Raw genomic sequence first — 17,937 nt, 5'->3', positions numbered from 1 at the left:
CTGTACTGACAGTAATCTAGCTGTTGTGTGTGCTGATCTCTGCTGCCTCCAGTATGTGCAGTATAAGCGGTTACTCTGTGCCTGTACTGATAGTAAACTAGCTGCAGCGTGTGCTGATCTCTGCTGCCTCCAGTATGTGCAGTATAAGCTGTTACTCTGTGCCTGTACTGATAGTAAACTAGCTGCAGTGTGTGCTGATCTCTGCTGCCTCCAGTATGAACAGTATAAGCTGTTACTCTGTGCCTATACTGATAGTAAATTAGCTGCAGTGTGTGCTGATCTCTGCTGCCTTCAGCATGTACAGTATAAGTTGTTACTCTGTGCCTGTACTGACAGTAATCTAGCTGCAGTATGTGCTGATATCTGCTGCCTCCAGTATGCACAGTATAAGCTGTTACTCTGTGTCTGTACTGATAGTAAACTAGCTGCAGTGTGTGCTGATCTCTGCTACCTCCAGTATGTACAGTATAAGCGGTTACTCTGTGCCTGTACTGATAGTAACCTAGCTGCAGTGTGTGCTGATCTCTGCTGCCTTCAGTATGAACTGTATAAGCTGTTACTCTGTGCCTGCACTGATAGTAAACTAGCTGCAGTGTATGCTGATCTCTGCTGCCTCCAGTTTGTACAGTATAAGCTGTTACTCTGTGCCTGCACTGATAGTAAACTAGCCGCAGTGTGTGCTGATATCTGCTACCTCCAGTAGGTACAGAATGAGTTGTTCCTCTGTGCCTGTACTGATAGTAAACTAGCTGCAGTGTGTGCTGATCTCTGCTGCCTCCAGTATGTACAGTATTAGCTGTTACTCTGTGCCTGTACTGATAGTAATCTGGCTGCAGTGTGTGCTGATCTCTGCTGCCTCCAGTATGTACAAGATAAGCTGTTACTCTGTGTCTGCACTGATAGTACACTAGCTGCAGTGTGTGCTAATCTCTGCTACCTCCAGTATGTACAGTATAAGCTGTGACTCTGTGGCTGTACTGATAGTAAACTAGCTGCAGTGTGTGCTGATCTCTGCTGCCTCCAGTATGTACAGTATTAGCTGTTACTCTGTGCCTGTACTGATAGTAATCTGGCTGCAGTGTGTGCTGATCTCTGCTGCCTCCAGTATGTACAAGATAAGCTGTTACTCTGTGTCTGCACTGATAGTACACTAGCTGCAGTGTGTGCTAATCTCTGCTACCTCCAGTATGTACAGTATAAGCTGTGACTCTGTGCCTGCACTGATAGTAAACTAGCTGCAGTGTGTGCTAATCTCTGCTACCTCCAGTATGTACAGTATAAGCTGTTACTCTGTGCCTGTACTGATAGTAAACTAGCTGCAGTGTGTGCTGATCTCTGCTGCCTCCAGTATGTACAGTATTAGCTGTTACTCTGTGCCTGTACTGATAGTAATCTAGCTGCAGTGTGTGCTGTTATCTGCTACCTCCAGTATGTACAGAATGAGTTGTTACTCTGTGCCTGCACTGATAGCAAACTAGCTGCAGAGTGTGCTCATCTCTGCTGCCTCCAGTATGTACAGTATAAGCTGTTACTATGTGCCTGTACTGATAGTAAACTAGCTGCACTGTGTGCTGATCTCTGCTACCTCCAGTATGTACAGTATAAGCTGTTACTCTGTTCCTGTACTGATAATAACCTAGCTGCAGTGTGTGGTGATATCTGCTGCCTCCAGTATGTACAGTATAAGCTGTTACTCTGTGCCTGTACTGATAGTAACCTAGCTGCAGTGTGTGGTGATATCTGCTGCCCCCAGTATGTAAAGTATAAGCTGTTACTCTGTGCCTGTACTGATAGTAAACTAGCTGCAGTGTGTGCTGATCTCTGCTACCTCCAGTATGTACAGTATAAGCTGTTACTCTGTGCCTGTACTGATAGTAAACTAGCTGCAGTGTGTGCTGATATCTGCTACCTCCAGTATGTACAGTATAAGCTGTTACTCTGTGCCTGCACTGATAGTAAACTAGCTGCAGTGTGTGCTGATCTCTGCTGCCTCCAGTATGTACAGTATTAGCTGTTACTCTGTGCCTGTACTGATAGTAATCTAGCTGCAGTGTGTGCGGTTATCTGCTACCTCCAGTATGTACAGAATGAGTTGTTACTCTGTGCCTGCACTGATAGCAAACTAGCTGCAGAGTGTGCTCATCTCTGCTGCCTCCAGTATGTACAGTATAAGCTGTTACTATGTGCCTGTACTGATAGTAAACTAGCTGCACTGTGTGCTGATCTCTGCTACCTCCAGTATGTACAGTATAAGCTGTTACTCTGTTCCTGTACTGATAATAACCTAGCTGCAGTGTGTGGTGATATCTGCTGCCTCCAGTATGTACAGTATAAGCTGTTACTCTGTGCCTGTACTGATAGTAACCTAGCTGCAGTGTGTGGTGATATCTGCTGCCTCCAGTATGTAAAGTATAAGCTGTTACTCTGTGCCTGTACTGATAGTAAACTAGCTGCAGTGTGTGCTGATCTCTGCTACCTCCAGTATGTACAGTATAAGCTGTTACTCTGTGCCTGTACTGATAGTAAACTAGCTGCAGTGTGTGCTGATATCTGCTACCTCCAGTATGTACAGTATAAGCTGTTACTCTGTGCCTGCACTGATAGTAAACTAGCTGCAGTGTGTGCTGATCTCTGCTGCCTCCAGTATGTACAGTATAAGCTGTTACTCTGTGCCTGTACTGATAGTAACCTAGCTGCAGTGTGTGCTGATCTCTGCTGCCTCCAGTATGTACAGTATAAGCTGTTACTCTGTGCCTGTACTAATAATAAACTAGCTGCAGTGTGTGCTGATCTCTGCTGCCTCCAGTATGTACAGTATAAGCTGTTACTCTGTGCCTGTACTGATAGTAACCTAGCTGCAGTGTGTGGTGATATCTGCTGCCTCCAGTATGTGCAGTAGAAACTGTCTTGTAGCATGCTTGTTCCGTAACACAACACACATCAGAGCAGGTGTCCCTGGTGAATAAGCAATACCAGAGAGTACAATGTGAGTGGCGCCCCGGCCTCTGTATGCTTACAGTGATAACACATGAACACTGTGTACAGCTGTGCACTTTACATGCCACACATTACACAGAACGTCGCGCTGCGTACTTTCCTGTGCCCGGATACTCGCTATAAAGCCAAACGGAAATCATTTGTGTGAGATTCCACTTCCACTGCAACCCCCACAAACATTCACCGGAGGGGTTTCATCCATTAACATTCTTACAAGTATCTCCAACCAATAACATTTTCACAAACTGATTAAAGCAGATATTTACCCTTCACCCGTCTGGAATCTGTATTCTGTATGGCCTGCTTTACACTTCACATCTGCCTGGAGGAGTCATTAGCTGGACAGAGCGGGAGCCATTGTTACTCACTTTCCAAACCTGGACTCACCCGCTGGCTGACAGCACACTCAGACACCCCATATCACCTCAAACCCTCCTCCTGGGCGTTGCCCTCAACTCAGCACTCTCCCCCAGCCCCCACATCCAGAACATTTCCGGGTCCTGCTACTCCCCTCTCTGCAACATCGGCAACATTCCCCCTACCCAACCCCCAACACCACCAAATTCCTGGCCCATGCTATGGTCATCTCCCGCCTGGACTACTGCAATGCCCTCCTCTCCGGACCTCCCAAGACCAGACTCAGCCCCTTGCCCAACCCCCAACACCACCAAACTCCTGGCCCATGCTCTGGTCATCTCCCGCCTGGACTACTGCAATGCCCTCCTCTCCAGACTTCCCAAGACCAGACTCCACCCCTTGTCCAACCCCCAACACCACCAAACTCCTGGCTCATGCTCTGGTCATCTCCCGCCTGGACTACTGCAATGCCCTCCTCTCCGGACCTCCCAAGACCAGACTCCACAGAACAGTTGAGGACTGCTAAGAGGGTAGACTGCAGGGTAACTTGGAGACCGGGAGGAGACCAGGAAGGCTCATTAGAACCCAGAGCCGTCTCTCTCCTTAGAGGAGTATTTGTTTTGTATTTTTATTTAGGCTTCAGACTCCCTGTAACAAAATGTTGAGCCTTATTTCTTCTATCCTATAAGCTTCTATGCCTGTTCTGATGTGGTCTGTCTTACTGCAGCCTTTCCTAGTTGCACTGTCTCTGTAATAAATCTTATCTTCTTTCCTCTGTCGTCTCTGTCGGGCTCAGGCTTGAATGTGTGGAATGTGCAGCACTGCTTGTCATTGCCAGAAGCTTTACACACCCTCTCCAAGCTCTGCATGAGTCACACAGTAAGCTGTTCTCAGCCTATGATACTCTGGTTAGAAGCCACTACCAGGCTTCCAGCCAGAACCCCAAGCTTTCAGCCAGAGCCTCAGTCCATCACCACCAGGCCTCCAGCCAGGGCCTCAGTCCTTCCATCACCAGGCCTCCAGCCAGAGCCTTAGCCCATCACTACAGAGTTCAGCCAGAGCCTCAGCCCTACCATCACCAGGCCTCCAGCCAGAACCTCAGCCCACCATCACCAGGCCTCCAGCCAGAACCTCAGCCCACCATCACCAGGCCTCCAGCCAGAACCTCAGCCCACCATCACCAGGCCTCCAGCCAGAACCTCAGCCCACCATCACCAGGCCTCCAGCCAGAGCCTCAGCCCTACCATCACCAGGCCTCCAGCCAGAGCCTCAGGCAGCGAGGTGGCATCACTAGGCCCATTCCTGGGAAGATTTCATGCTGAAATCTATTGGGAATCGGCTTGTGGTTTATGGCGCCCAACAGATTTCTCTCCAATCAGATTTGATCAGAGAGAGATCGGTCTCTTGGTCAAACGGCCGCCAAAATCGCTTCATGTATGGACAACTTTAAATCCCCGTTATCCAGAACTCAGTTAACCAGAATTTTTAAGCAATTAGAAAAAAAATCCCGTACTTGGGCCCCCCTGCACACCTGGGCGGAGCTACAAACAGCCAATCAGATTTCAACCATTCACGTCAATGGAAAAAAGGTAGAAGGCTGCCATTCTCACAGTAATGAAGCCAGAGTCCCCACACTTGGCACAGTTGGTCACTTGGTGACCAAGATTAAAAACTCTGGGGAAATGGGCGGAGCATAAAACAGCCAATCAAATTACAGTCATTCATTTTAAATTTGAAAATATAAACTGCAGCCATTCTTACACTGTTAATGGCAGGTTTCTCAGACTTGGCACAGTTTCTCACTGGGTGACTGGGATTAATATTAACTCAGGGAAAGTGGGTGGAGCCTACAACAGCCAGTCAACACTCACCGATTGGATTTAAAAGGAGAATATTTCAATTGGTGCCATTCTTGCACTGTTAATGGTAGATGCCTCAAACCTGCTACAGTGGATCATTGGGTGCCTGGGGTTCAAAGCCAATCAGATTTCTTTGATTGATTTTAGTCATTCTTGCACTATTAGCGGCCGGGTTCTCAAACTTGGCACAGTTGGTCAATATTCAGGAAAGTGGGTGGAACCTACAATAGCCAATCAAAATTCACCTGGGTTTTCAAGAGGAATATTTAAATTGCTGCCATTCTTACACTGTTAAAGTGAACCTAAAGTCTGGCCAAAAAAATGAGATCAACTCACCTGGGGCTTCCCTCAGCCCCCTGCAGCCGGTCGGTGCCCTCGCAGCCCCGCTCCGATGGTCCAGGACCCGCCGACGAACACTTCCGGTTTGGCCGGCACCGGTCGACAGGCATGGGAACGCGAGTGATTGTTCGCGTTCCCAGTCTGTATATCGCCCCCTATGCTGACTATTGCGGCCTCCTGTCGGAATTCCCATGCCTGTCGGCTGGTGACGGCCAAACCGGAAGTGTTCGCCGGCGGGTCCTGGACCATCGGAGCGGAGCTGCGAGGGCACCGATTGGCTGCAGGGGGCTGAGGGAAGCCCCAGGTGAGTTAATCTCATTTTTTTGGCCAGACTTTAGGTTCACTTTAATGGCAGAGGCCTCAACCCTGGTATAGCGCTGTGGTATACATATCATGGTATGTATATAGAGTGGGGTATAGCACTGTATTAGCTGGCCTATAATACAGAGGGCATGGTCTGTATATAAAGTGGGATATAGCGCTGTATTGTTTTTGCCATAAATAAAGTAACACTCCGCACTTACTGTTGGTGGGGATGTCGATCAGAAGAGGCTCCTCCGCTTCTGCAATGAAGAGAACAGGAGAGATGAGAGAGGTGATAGAAAGAGGAAGGATGAGAGTGATGTAAATGTTCTGTATGACTGATGATCACAGAGTTACACATTAACCAGATAATGAACACAGCTGCTGCAATCCAGCGTTCCTGGCTCCGGCCCTGTAACCGGAATACAGGAAAATGCCCTAACGCTTGGTACAGACCATGCAATTTCCCATCAGGCAGATGGGTCGGATAGAATCATTTCTGATCTGATTTCCGATCATTTTTCTGATCGACTTGCATAGAAGAGATCAGAAAATCGATGAGAAAAAATTATCGGAAATCGGATTGGATCTGTCGGAAATGATCTATCGACCCACCTGTCTGATGGGAAATTGCACGGTGTGTAACGGTCATTAAAGGGGACCCAAATTAAAAATACAAGATTTCAGAAATAAAATGTATTTTCTTAATTATAATAAATAGCAGCCTTTTTCCAGCTGCATGATGACAAATATAAAATATTTTACATTTATTGGAGGAACCCCTCCCTTCCTTTCATATTGCCGGGCCAGAATCCGGCACACTGGTGGAGTAGGTGGTGCCCGGAAAAGGAGGAATTGCGAATGGCTGCCACCTGTATAACCCTAGTTATGAAAAGAGAAGGGTGAAAAGCATGTACTGAAATGCTCATAGGCTTGAAGGAGTGTTTATTTATCTTTGGATGTGTCAGAGTGCTGCAACTAAATATTTCGAATAAAAAAAAAAAAGTTTGGTTTGGGTCCGTTTTAAAGTGAATATGTATTGTAAATAAAACAGATACTTACCTAAGGAGAGAGAAGGCTCTGGGTCCTATAGAGCGTTCCCGTTCTCCTTCCGTTGTCCTTGTTCCCTCGCAGGCTCCTCCGACGGAATCTTCCAAAGCAGAAGACCTTAGCAGTCTTCAGAAGCACTCGGGCTCTGTGATACACATGTGACATGTATGTTCTGTATGGACTATACGTATTGTATGGATGGATTAGATTGCTGTTCCCATCCCATGTGATGTATAAAGTTACATTTGAGCCCCTGGAGTTACCCTCGAGCTGGAGTTAGCTTCAGGCCAGCATAACATGTTACATTGCAGTTTTATCTGGTTTTGAAGGCCAAAATCATTACTTGTGAATGAGGTGTCCACGCTCGGCTGTGTTGTATTGCGCAGAAGTGGATATTATAGGTTTGTACTGTGATCACGCGCCTACAACAGTGACCGTATATGCGCTTGCGTGTGTTATGGTTTAGGGAGTATAATTGGGTTGGGAAAAAGCCTGGACTCTGGGACTTTTGCAGAGACCAACAGACATGATGGATTGTGTCGCCAGGTGCTTTCCCCTACGGAGGATTGACGGAGTCCCCTCTTCCTTGGGTGATATTGCTACACTTGGGAAAGAAATGTTGATGCATGTTTACTAATTATTACTAACCCTTAAACTATGATTCTGCAAGCCTAGATAATTATTATAACAGGATTGTAGCTCAATAAATATTATTATTGAACCTTTCCTCATGTTTTGCTGCAATTCATTTTACCCACTATGGTGGTGAACGAAGTTAGAGGGTTTAAAAACCCTTCCCGTGAGGCAAAACAGGCTCCCAAAGACCGGCAGCTCTGTACTGCGCATGTGCCAGTGAGGGCGCTGGCTCGGACATAGTACAGATCGGCCCGTTTTCGGGAAACACAAGTGGTTCCGAAGACTCCCGAAGCCCACCCAACGTGGAAGAGAACAGTCTCCGACCCATCGGTCGTGGACTGCTAACGGGTGAGACTGCGGGGAACGCAGACACCGGTAGGAGAACGGGAATGCTCTATAGAACCCAGAGCCTTCCCTCCCATTAGGTGAGAATCTGTTTTTTTATTTTTACTTCAGACGCCCTTTAGTCACTTTACCCCCAGCCGTACGGATTTCTCTGTCCCTTTTTCCATCCTTTTACCACCAGGGACGGAAAATCCGTACTTCCCGCGCTCCCGCTTGCTCATCCGCGCACTCCCGCTCGCATGCACGCCGTCGCCCGCTCGCAGGGAGATCAATGAACGGGAAAAACCATTCCTGTTCGTTGATCTAAGCCCCCGCAATAATCTGCTGCTTCTATGAGAAACAGTGCGATCATTGTGATTTTCTCAACCTCATAGTGCTTCCTGTAAGCGTCCTTCCGGACGCTTACAGGTCGCATGAACAAAGCATCACTGTGGCCATCTTGTGGCCAAATAGTAAAACTACACCCTAAAGCATTTTTCACATACAAATACATTAGTTTTACACAAAAAATTAACTCATTACCTCCCACACTCCCCAATTTTTTTTTTGCAATTAAAAAAAATAAAAAAATTTACAATTAAAAAAAATACATAAAATAGTTACCTTAGGGACTGAACTTTTTAAATAATTTATGTCAGGAGGGTATAACACTGTTACTTTATAAACTGCGGGCTTGTAATTAGGGATGGATGCGAAACTGAAAAAAATGTACCTTTATTTCCAAATAAAATATTGGCGCCAAACATTGTTATAGGGACATCATTTAATTTATAACCGGGACAAATGGGCAAATACATTTCATGGGTTTTAATTACAGTAGCATGCATTATTTAAAAACTATAATGGCCGAAAACGGAAAAATAATGAATTTTTTTCCCACATTTTTCCTATTTTCCCATTAAAACATTTAGAATAAAATAATTCTTGGCATAATGTCCCACCTAAAGAAAGCCTAATTGGTGGCGGAAAAAACAAGATATAATTCATTTCATTGCGATAAGTAATGATAAAGTTATAGATGAATGAATGGAAGGAGCGCTGGAAGGTGAAAATTGCTCTGGTGGTCAGGGGGTAAAACCCCTCAGTGGTGAAGTAATTAAAGCGGTATCGTCACCATAAAAATCAAATTTTAACAGCAACTGGTCTGACAGCACCGTGGGTTAAGTTACGGTCTTCCCCATATTGCTCACCATTACCTTTGCGCACCCGCTCTACCACGACGGCCCGACATCTTGCAGCATGCTCTTGGCAGCACCAATTTTCAACCAATTACACAATTATCGAATCTGACGGTCAATCGGCCGTCAAGTTGAGTAGTGTATGGCCACCTTTACTCCTCTGCAGAAATCTGCTGACCTGACCGGAGTAATGGTTGTTAGAAGCCCAGCTGTCAGATATTGCACTACACAACGTACAGTATGCAGTACAGGGATGATACAACAACTGCTTCTCATCTCATAAACTATGGCGTCCAACTATCAAGCCAAATGCAAACTGTCCGCGTCAATCAATTTGCTGTAACAATCACATAATAAAAAAGTGCTTCATTTTTACAATAATTATGTATAAATGATTTAGTCAGTGTTTGCTCATTGTAAAATCTTTCCTCTCCCCGATCTACATTCTGACATTTATCACATGGTGACATTTTTACTGCTGGCAGGTGATGTCAGTGGAAGGAAATGCTGCTTGCTTTTTTGGCAGTTGGAAACAGCTGTTATTTCCCACAATGCAACAAGGCTCCCACAGCGTGATGTCAGGACCATGGTCATGACATCACACTGTGGGAGGGGTTTCACCACAATATCAGCCATACAGCGCCCCCTGATGATCCGTTTGAGAAAAGGAATAGATTTCTCATGGGAATGGGGGTATCGGCTACTGATTGGGATGAAGTCCAGTTCTTCGTCACGGTTTCTCTTTTAAAGGACAACTGATGCGAAGGGGATATGGAGACCACCATATTTGTTTCCTTTTAAAGGAGAACTGTAGTGAGAGGTATACGGAGGCTGCCATATTGATTTTCTTTTAAGCAATACAAGTTGCCTGGCAGCCTGGCTGATCTATTTGACTGCAGTAGTGTCTGAATCACACCAGAAACAAGCATGCAGCTAATATTGTCAGATCCGGTAATAACGTCAGAAACACCTGATCTGCTGCATGCTTGTTCAGGGGCTATGGCTAATAGTATTAGAGGCAGAGGATCAGCAGGGCTGCCAGGCAACTGGTATTGTTTAAAAGGAAATCAAAATGGCAGCCTCCACATACCTCTCACTACAGTTCTCCTTTAAACATTCTCATTGGTTAACTGAGTAGTGGACCAATCAAAATCCTCTCTGGTGGTCAGGGGTGATCCCCATCCAGCTCTTTCTGTGTGCACAGATCACCTGACTCCCGCCCACCCCCTCCCTCTGCTGAGTTACTCTTTGCAGCCAGCACTGCAACTATAGCTGAGCAGTCTTCCCTCCCCTATCCCTACTCAGTGTGTACAATAACTCTTTGTGGCCAGCACTGCAACTACAGCTGAGCAGTCTTCCCTCCCCTGTCCCTACTCAGTATGTACAATAACTCTTTGTGGCCAGCACTGCAACTACAGCTGAGCAGTCTTCCCTCCCCTGTCCCGACTCAGTGTGTACAGTAACTCTTTGTAGCCAGCACTGCAACTACAGCTGAGCAGTCTTCCCTCCCCTGTCCCGACTCAGTGTATACAGTAACTCTTTGTGGCCAGCACTGCAACTACAGCTGAGCAGCCTTCCCTCCCCTGTCCCTACTCAGTGTGTACAGTAACTCTTTGTGGCCAGCACTGCAACTACAGCTGAGCAGCCTTCCCTCCCCTGTCCCTACTCAGTGTGTACAGTAACTCTTTGTAGCCAGCACTGCAACTACAGCTGAGCAGTCTTCCCTCCCCTGTCCCTACTCAGTGTATACAATAACTCTTTGTGGCCAGCACTGCAACTATAGCTGAGCAGTCTTCCCTCCCCTGTCCCTACTCAGTATGTACAATAACTCTTTGTGGCCAGCACTGCAACTATAGCTGAGCAGTCTTCCCTCCCCTGTCCCTACTCAGTGTGTACAATAACTCTGTGTGGCCAGCACTGCAACTATAGCTGAGCAGTCTTCCCTCCCCTGTCCCTACTCAGTGTGTACAGTAACTCTTTGTGGCCAGCACTACAACTACAGCTGAGCAGTCTTTCCTCCCCTTCCCTGTGTGTAGAAAACAAAAGAAAAAAAAAAAAAACAACTTAGGTTTGGAGTTTTTTTTTAAGATTTGCACAGCACTGAAAGAGATTTGTAGGGAATTTTAGAGAGGTTTCACTGCTATTTGTGTCACTATTAGCTGTGTCTGAGATGTACACAGAGATCTGTGGATTTATGTGAAAGTCAGTGGTCCACTGAAAATAGGGACAGCAGTGACAGTTAGTCTGGGATGCCAACTCTTCCCCCTCAGCCATGTTTTATTTTCAGGCGTGTCCATCAGTCCCTCATTTCCTGTGTGAACAGGAAGTGTTGGAAATGCTCAGATAGGGACACAGGATATCTCTCGTGCCGTTACTATGCTATCTGAAACTAAACAGACTTTTCCCCAGAATTCACATCTCACGGGAGTAGCAGACAGTTTCATATTTAACATTTATTAACATATTAATTTCATTATTTAGCATATTCACATTTATCGTCTGCCTGGACTTCAGTGCCACACAAGTGCAGACGTATCAGACAGAGAGACTTCTCACCTTGGACACACTTGAGCTGATTGGTGATCGGCAGAACTTCCTCATTGGCCAAATTCTTCCCGGGAGTGCGAATCAGAAGCCTGAAGGAAAGGCAGAGAAGGGAGAATACATGATATACTCCAGAACAGAAGACTGAGCAAATGTTTGTATAAAATAACAAACATTTGCATACGAGAAAAACACGCTAAGCTGGGTGACAACGAACGCTGCTGCCTGCTGATACAAAAATCTCGCTGCTGAAAACGGACGCCGCAGAATCAGATTTCTGACATTCGGGAGACAGCGACATAGATGGGATAATTCAGCTTTCAATGAAAATCTGTGGTTACCCACAATGCACCACTACGGACGCAAGCCTGGCTTCATAAAGAGATAATTTGCATATTCAGTAGCGGTGTATTATGGCTAACTAGACACGTTCACTTAAAGCTGAATTATCACAACTACCTTCTGTTTGAAGGCAAACTACACACTTGGGTGGCGGAAAAAAACAAGATATAGATCATTTAGGTGTGATAAGCAGTGATGAAGTTATTGGAGAATGAATGGGACGTGCGCTGCCAGGTGAAAATTGCACTGGTCTCTAAGGGGAACACCACATGTAGTGGTCAAGTAGTTAAAGAGGAGCTGTTAGGTATAAGGTCTCAGAGAAAATAAACACATATATCAGTAGCTAAAGATTGGCTGTACTTACATTACATATGCATTTCACTGTCCACGTTTGTACTTCACAGAATCTTTATATAGTATTTGCAGAGAATGATGCTCCTGACAGCTCATGGCAGGTTCCATGTTTGTCTGTCTCCTATGAAGCCAAATGTGTCGTCATGTCCTGCCTGCTTCCTGATGATTCCACTCACAAAAAACCTCGTAATGAATAACACTACTGTGCAGTGAATATTAATGAGCCATGTGGCTAGGAACAATAGCGGACTCCTGCAGTGTACTCTGCCCAGAGATTTATCAGTGCTGTGAGCTGGGCTGCATTACATGCTGTTGTAACTTGAGCCTGTAACTTCTCACTAGCAGCCGAGGGGAGGGCCCCAGAATGCTTTGCTGTATGGTATGCGTCCTGCCGGCCTTTTAAGGGCTTGGGAATACAGAGCCTTGCTGTCAGCACACATCAAAAGTAAGAGAGATTTTTAACTTCAGTATTGCCTTTTTGGCTTCCTTCTAAATTAGCTTTTGCAGCCTGACAGTTACTCTTTAAGGGTTTGTTCACACCTAGGGTGTTCCGCCTATTTTCTAGTTCCGGCGATTTTAAAAAATTGTCCTAAGGCTCCCTGCACGCTGCATGCGATTCCGATTTTTAATCGTTTCTTACATTCGATTCCGATTTTTAATCGTTACTGCATGCTGTGTTTTTTTTCTGCGTTTTTCTGTTGATAGCATTCAGGGCAAATCGGAATCGCAAGTCAGATTTGCAGTGTGCAGGGAGCCTACGCATTGCTTTTTAGTGGGAGGGCTTTTTGGTCTCTTTTAGTCGCCTGTACTCTCCTGGAGGTTTTGGTCACCCTGAACGTTGGTTACTCAGAAGCAACGAGATACTTACGTGTACTGTCCGTCCTTCTGATGGTTGAGGATCAGCATGCAAGGCACCCGGGACCCCGACGTGACCTCCGTACCATCCACAACATGCACAGGAGTCAAGGAAACACAAAACACTCATCGCCAGGGGAAAAACACCAATAATACAGAATATTACAATGCAGTAAACTCACAGTACCAGAACTATACCGGGGCAAGTGCCCCAACATCTGCTATGTGTACCCCAACTCTTCATCTAGGGGTACAGCCGTTAAGAGCGGCATTCTTAAACTAAACTTGATGGACTTTCTCACATGTTTAGGAAATATGACACCTTCCCCTAAATTACATGTATTTATTACTTTACAGGAAAATTACAATTATGTTTAAAAAAATGCAATGCTTCTTGTTCAGCCAAAAAAACAACGCCTAGGGGGCGCAATGACTGCAGACACACACGGGGGAAGGGAGGGGGCCCACTGGCCGCAGACACACACAGGGGGGCACTGGCCGCAGATACACACAGGGTGCACACTGACCGCAGACACACACACAGGGTGCACACTGACCGCAGACTAGGCCTGAACGATTCTAGGAAAAAATTGAATTGAGCGATTTCTGTATGAAATTGCGATTTCGATTTGATTCACGATTTCCTTCAAATCAAGCTTTGTTCCCCCACTTTGCCTGTTTGTTCCCAGTTTGTCTCTTTATGCCTCCTCTGGGTCTTTCTCTTGCCCCGTCTGTGTCTCTGTGCCCGCTGTGTTTCTCTCTGTGTCTCCTGTGTCTGTCTCTGTACCTCCTCTGTCCCCCAAGCTGCATCAGGTCCAGCAATCCCCGTCTATCCACTTCGCCTCCTGCAGGCTCTAATGCACGGAATAATTCCTGTCTGTCATGTGACAGAGGAACCGGGAGTTCTGCCAAGCACAAGAGCCGGCAGACGGCGATAGAGGTCGGAAAGCGTTTTGACTCGTGCAGAAGGTATGTCCAACGCTGTGGGCCGCATGCGCCAGGACTTTGGGGAAGTTTGAAGCCACTTCTTCAAACTTTCCCCATGTGGGAAGACGTGATCACGATAATTGTCGATTTGACGATTCCGAAATTGTGATCTTGGTGATCGCGATTTCGATTTAAATTCGATTTATCTTTCAGGCCTACCGCAGACACACACACACAGGAGGCACACTGACCGCAGACACACACGGGGAAGGGGGGCCCACTGACCGCAGACACACACACACAGGAGGCACACTGACCGCAGACACACACACACAGGGGGCACACTGACCGCAGACACACACACACACACACACACACACACACACACAGGGGGCACACTGACCACAGACATACACACACACAGGGGGAGCACTGACCGCAGACACACACACACACAGGGGGAGCACTGACCGCAGACACACACACAGGGTGCACACTGACCGCAGACACACACAGGGTGCACACTGACCGCAGACACACACACAGGGTGCACACTGACCGCAGACACACACACAGGGGGCACTAACTGCAGACACACACACGGGGCACTAACTACAGACACACACACAGGGCACTAACTGCAGACACACACACAGGGGGCAGTGACCGCAGACACACACACGGGGGGGCACACTGTCTGCAGACACACACACACAGGGTGAGCACTGACCGCAGACACACACACACAGGGGGCACACTGACCGCAGACACACACAGGGGGCACTAACTGCAGACACACACACACAGGAGGGGCAGTGACCGCAGACACACACACACACACACACAGGAGGGGCAGTGACAGCAGACACACACACACACAGGAGGGGCAGTGACAGCAGACACACACACACAGGAGGGGCAGTGACAGCAGACACACACACACAGGAGGGGCAGTGACAGCAGACACACACACAGGGGGTCAGTGACAGCAGACACACACACAGGGGGCACTGACCGCAGACACACACGGGGGAAGGGGAGGGGGGCACTGGCCGCAGACACACACACAGGGGGGCACTGACCGCAGATACACACAGGGGGCACACTGACCGCAGATACACACAGGGGGCACACTGACCGCAGACACACACACACACACAGGGGGCACACTGACCGCAGACACACACACACAGGGGGCACACTGACCGCAGACACACACACACAGGGGGCACACTGACCGCAGACACACACACACAGAGGGCACACTGACCGCAGACACACACACACAGAGGGCACACTGACCGCAGACACACACAGGGGAAGGGGGGGCACTGACTGCAGTCACACACACAGGGGGGCACTGAATGCAGACTCACACACAGAGGGCACACTCACCGCAAACACACACACAGGGGGCACACTGACCGCAGACACACACACACAGGGGGAGCACTGACCGTAGACAAACACACACACAGGGGGAGCACTGACCGCACGCACACACACACACACACACACACACACACACACACACACACACACACACACACACACACACACACACACACACACACACAGGGGGAGCACTGACCGCACACACACGCACACACACAGGGAGCACTGACCGCAGACACACACACAGGAGGGGCACTGACCACAGACACACACAGGGAGCACACTGACCGCAGACACACACAAAGGGGGCACTAACTGCAGACACACACACATACAGGGGGCAGTGACCGCAGGCACACACACAGGGGCCACACTGACCGCAGAGACACACACACACACACACACACGTGGAGCACTGACCGCAGACACACACACAGGAGGAGGGGCAATGACCGCAGACATACACACAGGGGGACAGTGACAGCAGACACACACACACACAGGGGGAGCACTGACCGCAGACACACACACAGGGGGAGCACTGACCGCAGACATACACACAGGGGGAGCACTGACCGCAGACATACACACAGGGGGAGCACTGACAGCAGACACACACACACACACACACAGGGGGGGCAGTGACCGCAGACACACACACAGGAGGGGCAATGACCGCAGACATACACACAGGGGGACAGTGACAGCAGACACACACACACACACACACACACACACACACACACACACACACACACACACACAGGGGGAGCACTGACCGCAGACATACACACAGGGGGAGCACTGACAGCAGACACACACACACAGGGGGGGCAGTGACAGCAGACACACACACACAGGGGGGGCAGTGACAGCAGACACAGACACAGACACACACACACACACACACACACACAGGGGGAGCACTGACAGCAGACACACACACACACAGGGGGGGCACTGACAGCAGACACACACACACACACACAGGGGGGGCAATGACCGCAGACATACACACAGGGGGACAGTGACAGCAGACACACACACACACACACACACACACAGACACACACACACACACAGACACACACACACACAGACAGACACACACACACACACACACACAGTACACACACACACACACACACTGTACACACACTATACACACACACACAGACACACACACACACACACACACACAGACAGACAGACACACACACACACACACACAGACACACACACACACACACACACACACACAGGGGGAGCACTGACAGCAGACACACACACACAGGGGGGGCACTGACAGCAGACACACACACACACACACAGGGGGGGCAATGACCGCAGACATACACACAGGGGGACAGTGACAGCAGACACACACACACACACACACACACAGACACACACACACACTGTACACACACACACAGACAGACACACACAGTACACACACACACACACACACACACAGACACAGTACACACACACACACACACACACAGACACACACACACACACACACACACACACACACACACACACAGACACACACACACACAGGGGGCGCACTGACCGCAGACATACACACACACACACACACTATATACACACACACACACACACACTATATATACACACACACACACACACACACACACACACACACACACACACACACACGGGGGAACTCTCACTGGCAGAGGAGGGGGGATGATACAGGGAAGGATACTGGGAGTCCCCCGGGCCGGGTGGGAGGAGGTCGCGGCCTCTCCATCTCTCCCCGCTGCGTCCCCGCCGGTCCCGGCTCTGCGACCAACACCTGACGTCATCATGCCGCGCCTTCCGTGCCACCGTCCCATCTCTGTGTGTCACAGCAGCTCCACCTGCCGGTAACCGAGCGGAACTGCAGCCGAGTGCGTACAAAGGGGAGCCGCTGCCACCCGGCGGAGATCCGCGGAACTGCAGTCTGCGCTGTATCATATCACCTATAACTGATGTATTATTATTAATTATTATTATTATTATTATTATTATTATTATTATTATTATTATTATTATTATTATTATTATTATTGGTACCCATCTCTTCTCTGAGTGTGATACTGCCCGAGGCTGGAGGCTCTCTGCAGCCAAAAGCAGCGGACACACCTTTTTCAAACCTCCCTAACTTGAGAATGAAGTATTACTCCGACACGGGACCTGGTGCAAAGGAAAGCCGGGGCTTTCAGCTTTCAGAAAATGGTTAGATTGTGGTAGGACAGCAAATAGAACTTTAACAAGAGGCTGCCACACTCTGCAGACGGGATAAAACGTAAGCACCTTATGATGATTATTATTTACTAGCTGGTCGTCCGGCGTTGCCCGGGTATGTAATTGGCTAGTGTTAGCTCTGCCCACTTTTTCTAATCCTAACACACAATTACTCAATGATGACCTAGTTTGTGAGCTTT

The 17,937-nt window shown here is 48.2% G+C and overlaps 1 protein-coding gene across 2 annotated transcripts in view; it reads right to left on the bottom strand.

The window, feature by feature from the left end:
* The window catches only part of OCRL (OCRL inositol polyphosphate-5-phosphatase), a 136,262-nt gene extending 118,949 nt beyond the window's left edge, over nucleotides 1-17,313 (bottom strand). For both annotated transcript variants that reach the window (XM_068249990.1, XM_068249991.1), the window contains exons 1-4: nucleotides 17,217-17,313; nucleotides 13,173-13,255; nucleotides 11,621-11,700; nucleotides 6,077-6,115 (exon numbers count right to left, since the gene is read on the bottom strand). In XM_068249990.1, coding sequence (XP_068106091.1) covers nucleotides 6,077-6,115; nucleotides 11,621-11,700; nucleotides 13,173-13,255; nucleotides 17,217-17,261 — 247 coding nt within the window. In that variant the 5' untranslated portion in view covers nucleotides 17,262-17,313. The remainder of the gene's footprint in view (nucleotides 1-6,076; nucleotides 6,116-11,620; nucleotides 11,701-13,172; nucleotides 13,256-17,216) is intronic.
* Between the last annotated feature and the right edge of the window lie 624 nt (nucleotides 17,314-17,937).

The sequence above is a fragment of the Hyperolius riggenbachi genome, chromosome 8 (genome assembly GCF_040937935.1).
Source record: "Hyperolius riggenbachi isolate aHypRig1 chromosome 8, aHypRig1.pri, whole genome shotgun sequence".
NCBI lineage: Eukaryota > Metazoa > Chordata > Amphibia > Anura > Hyperoliidae > Hyperolius > Hyperolius riggenbachi.
This window is presented reverse-complemented; position numbering and strand designations above follow the sequence as displayed.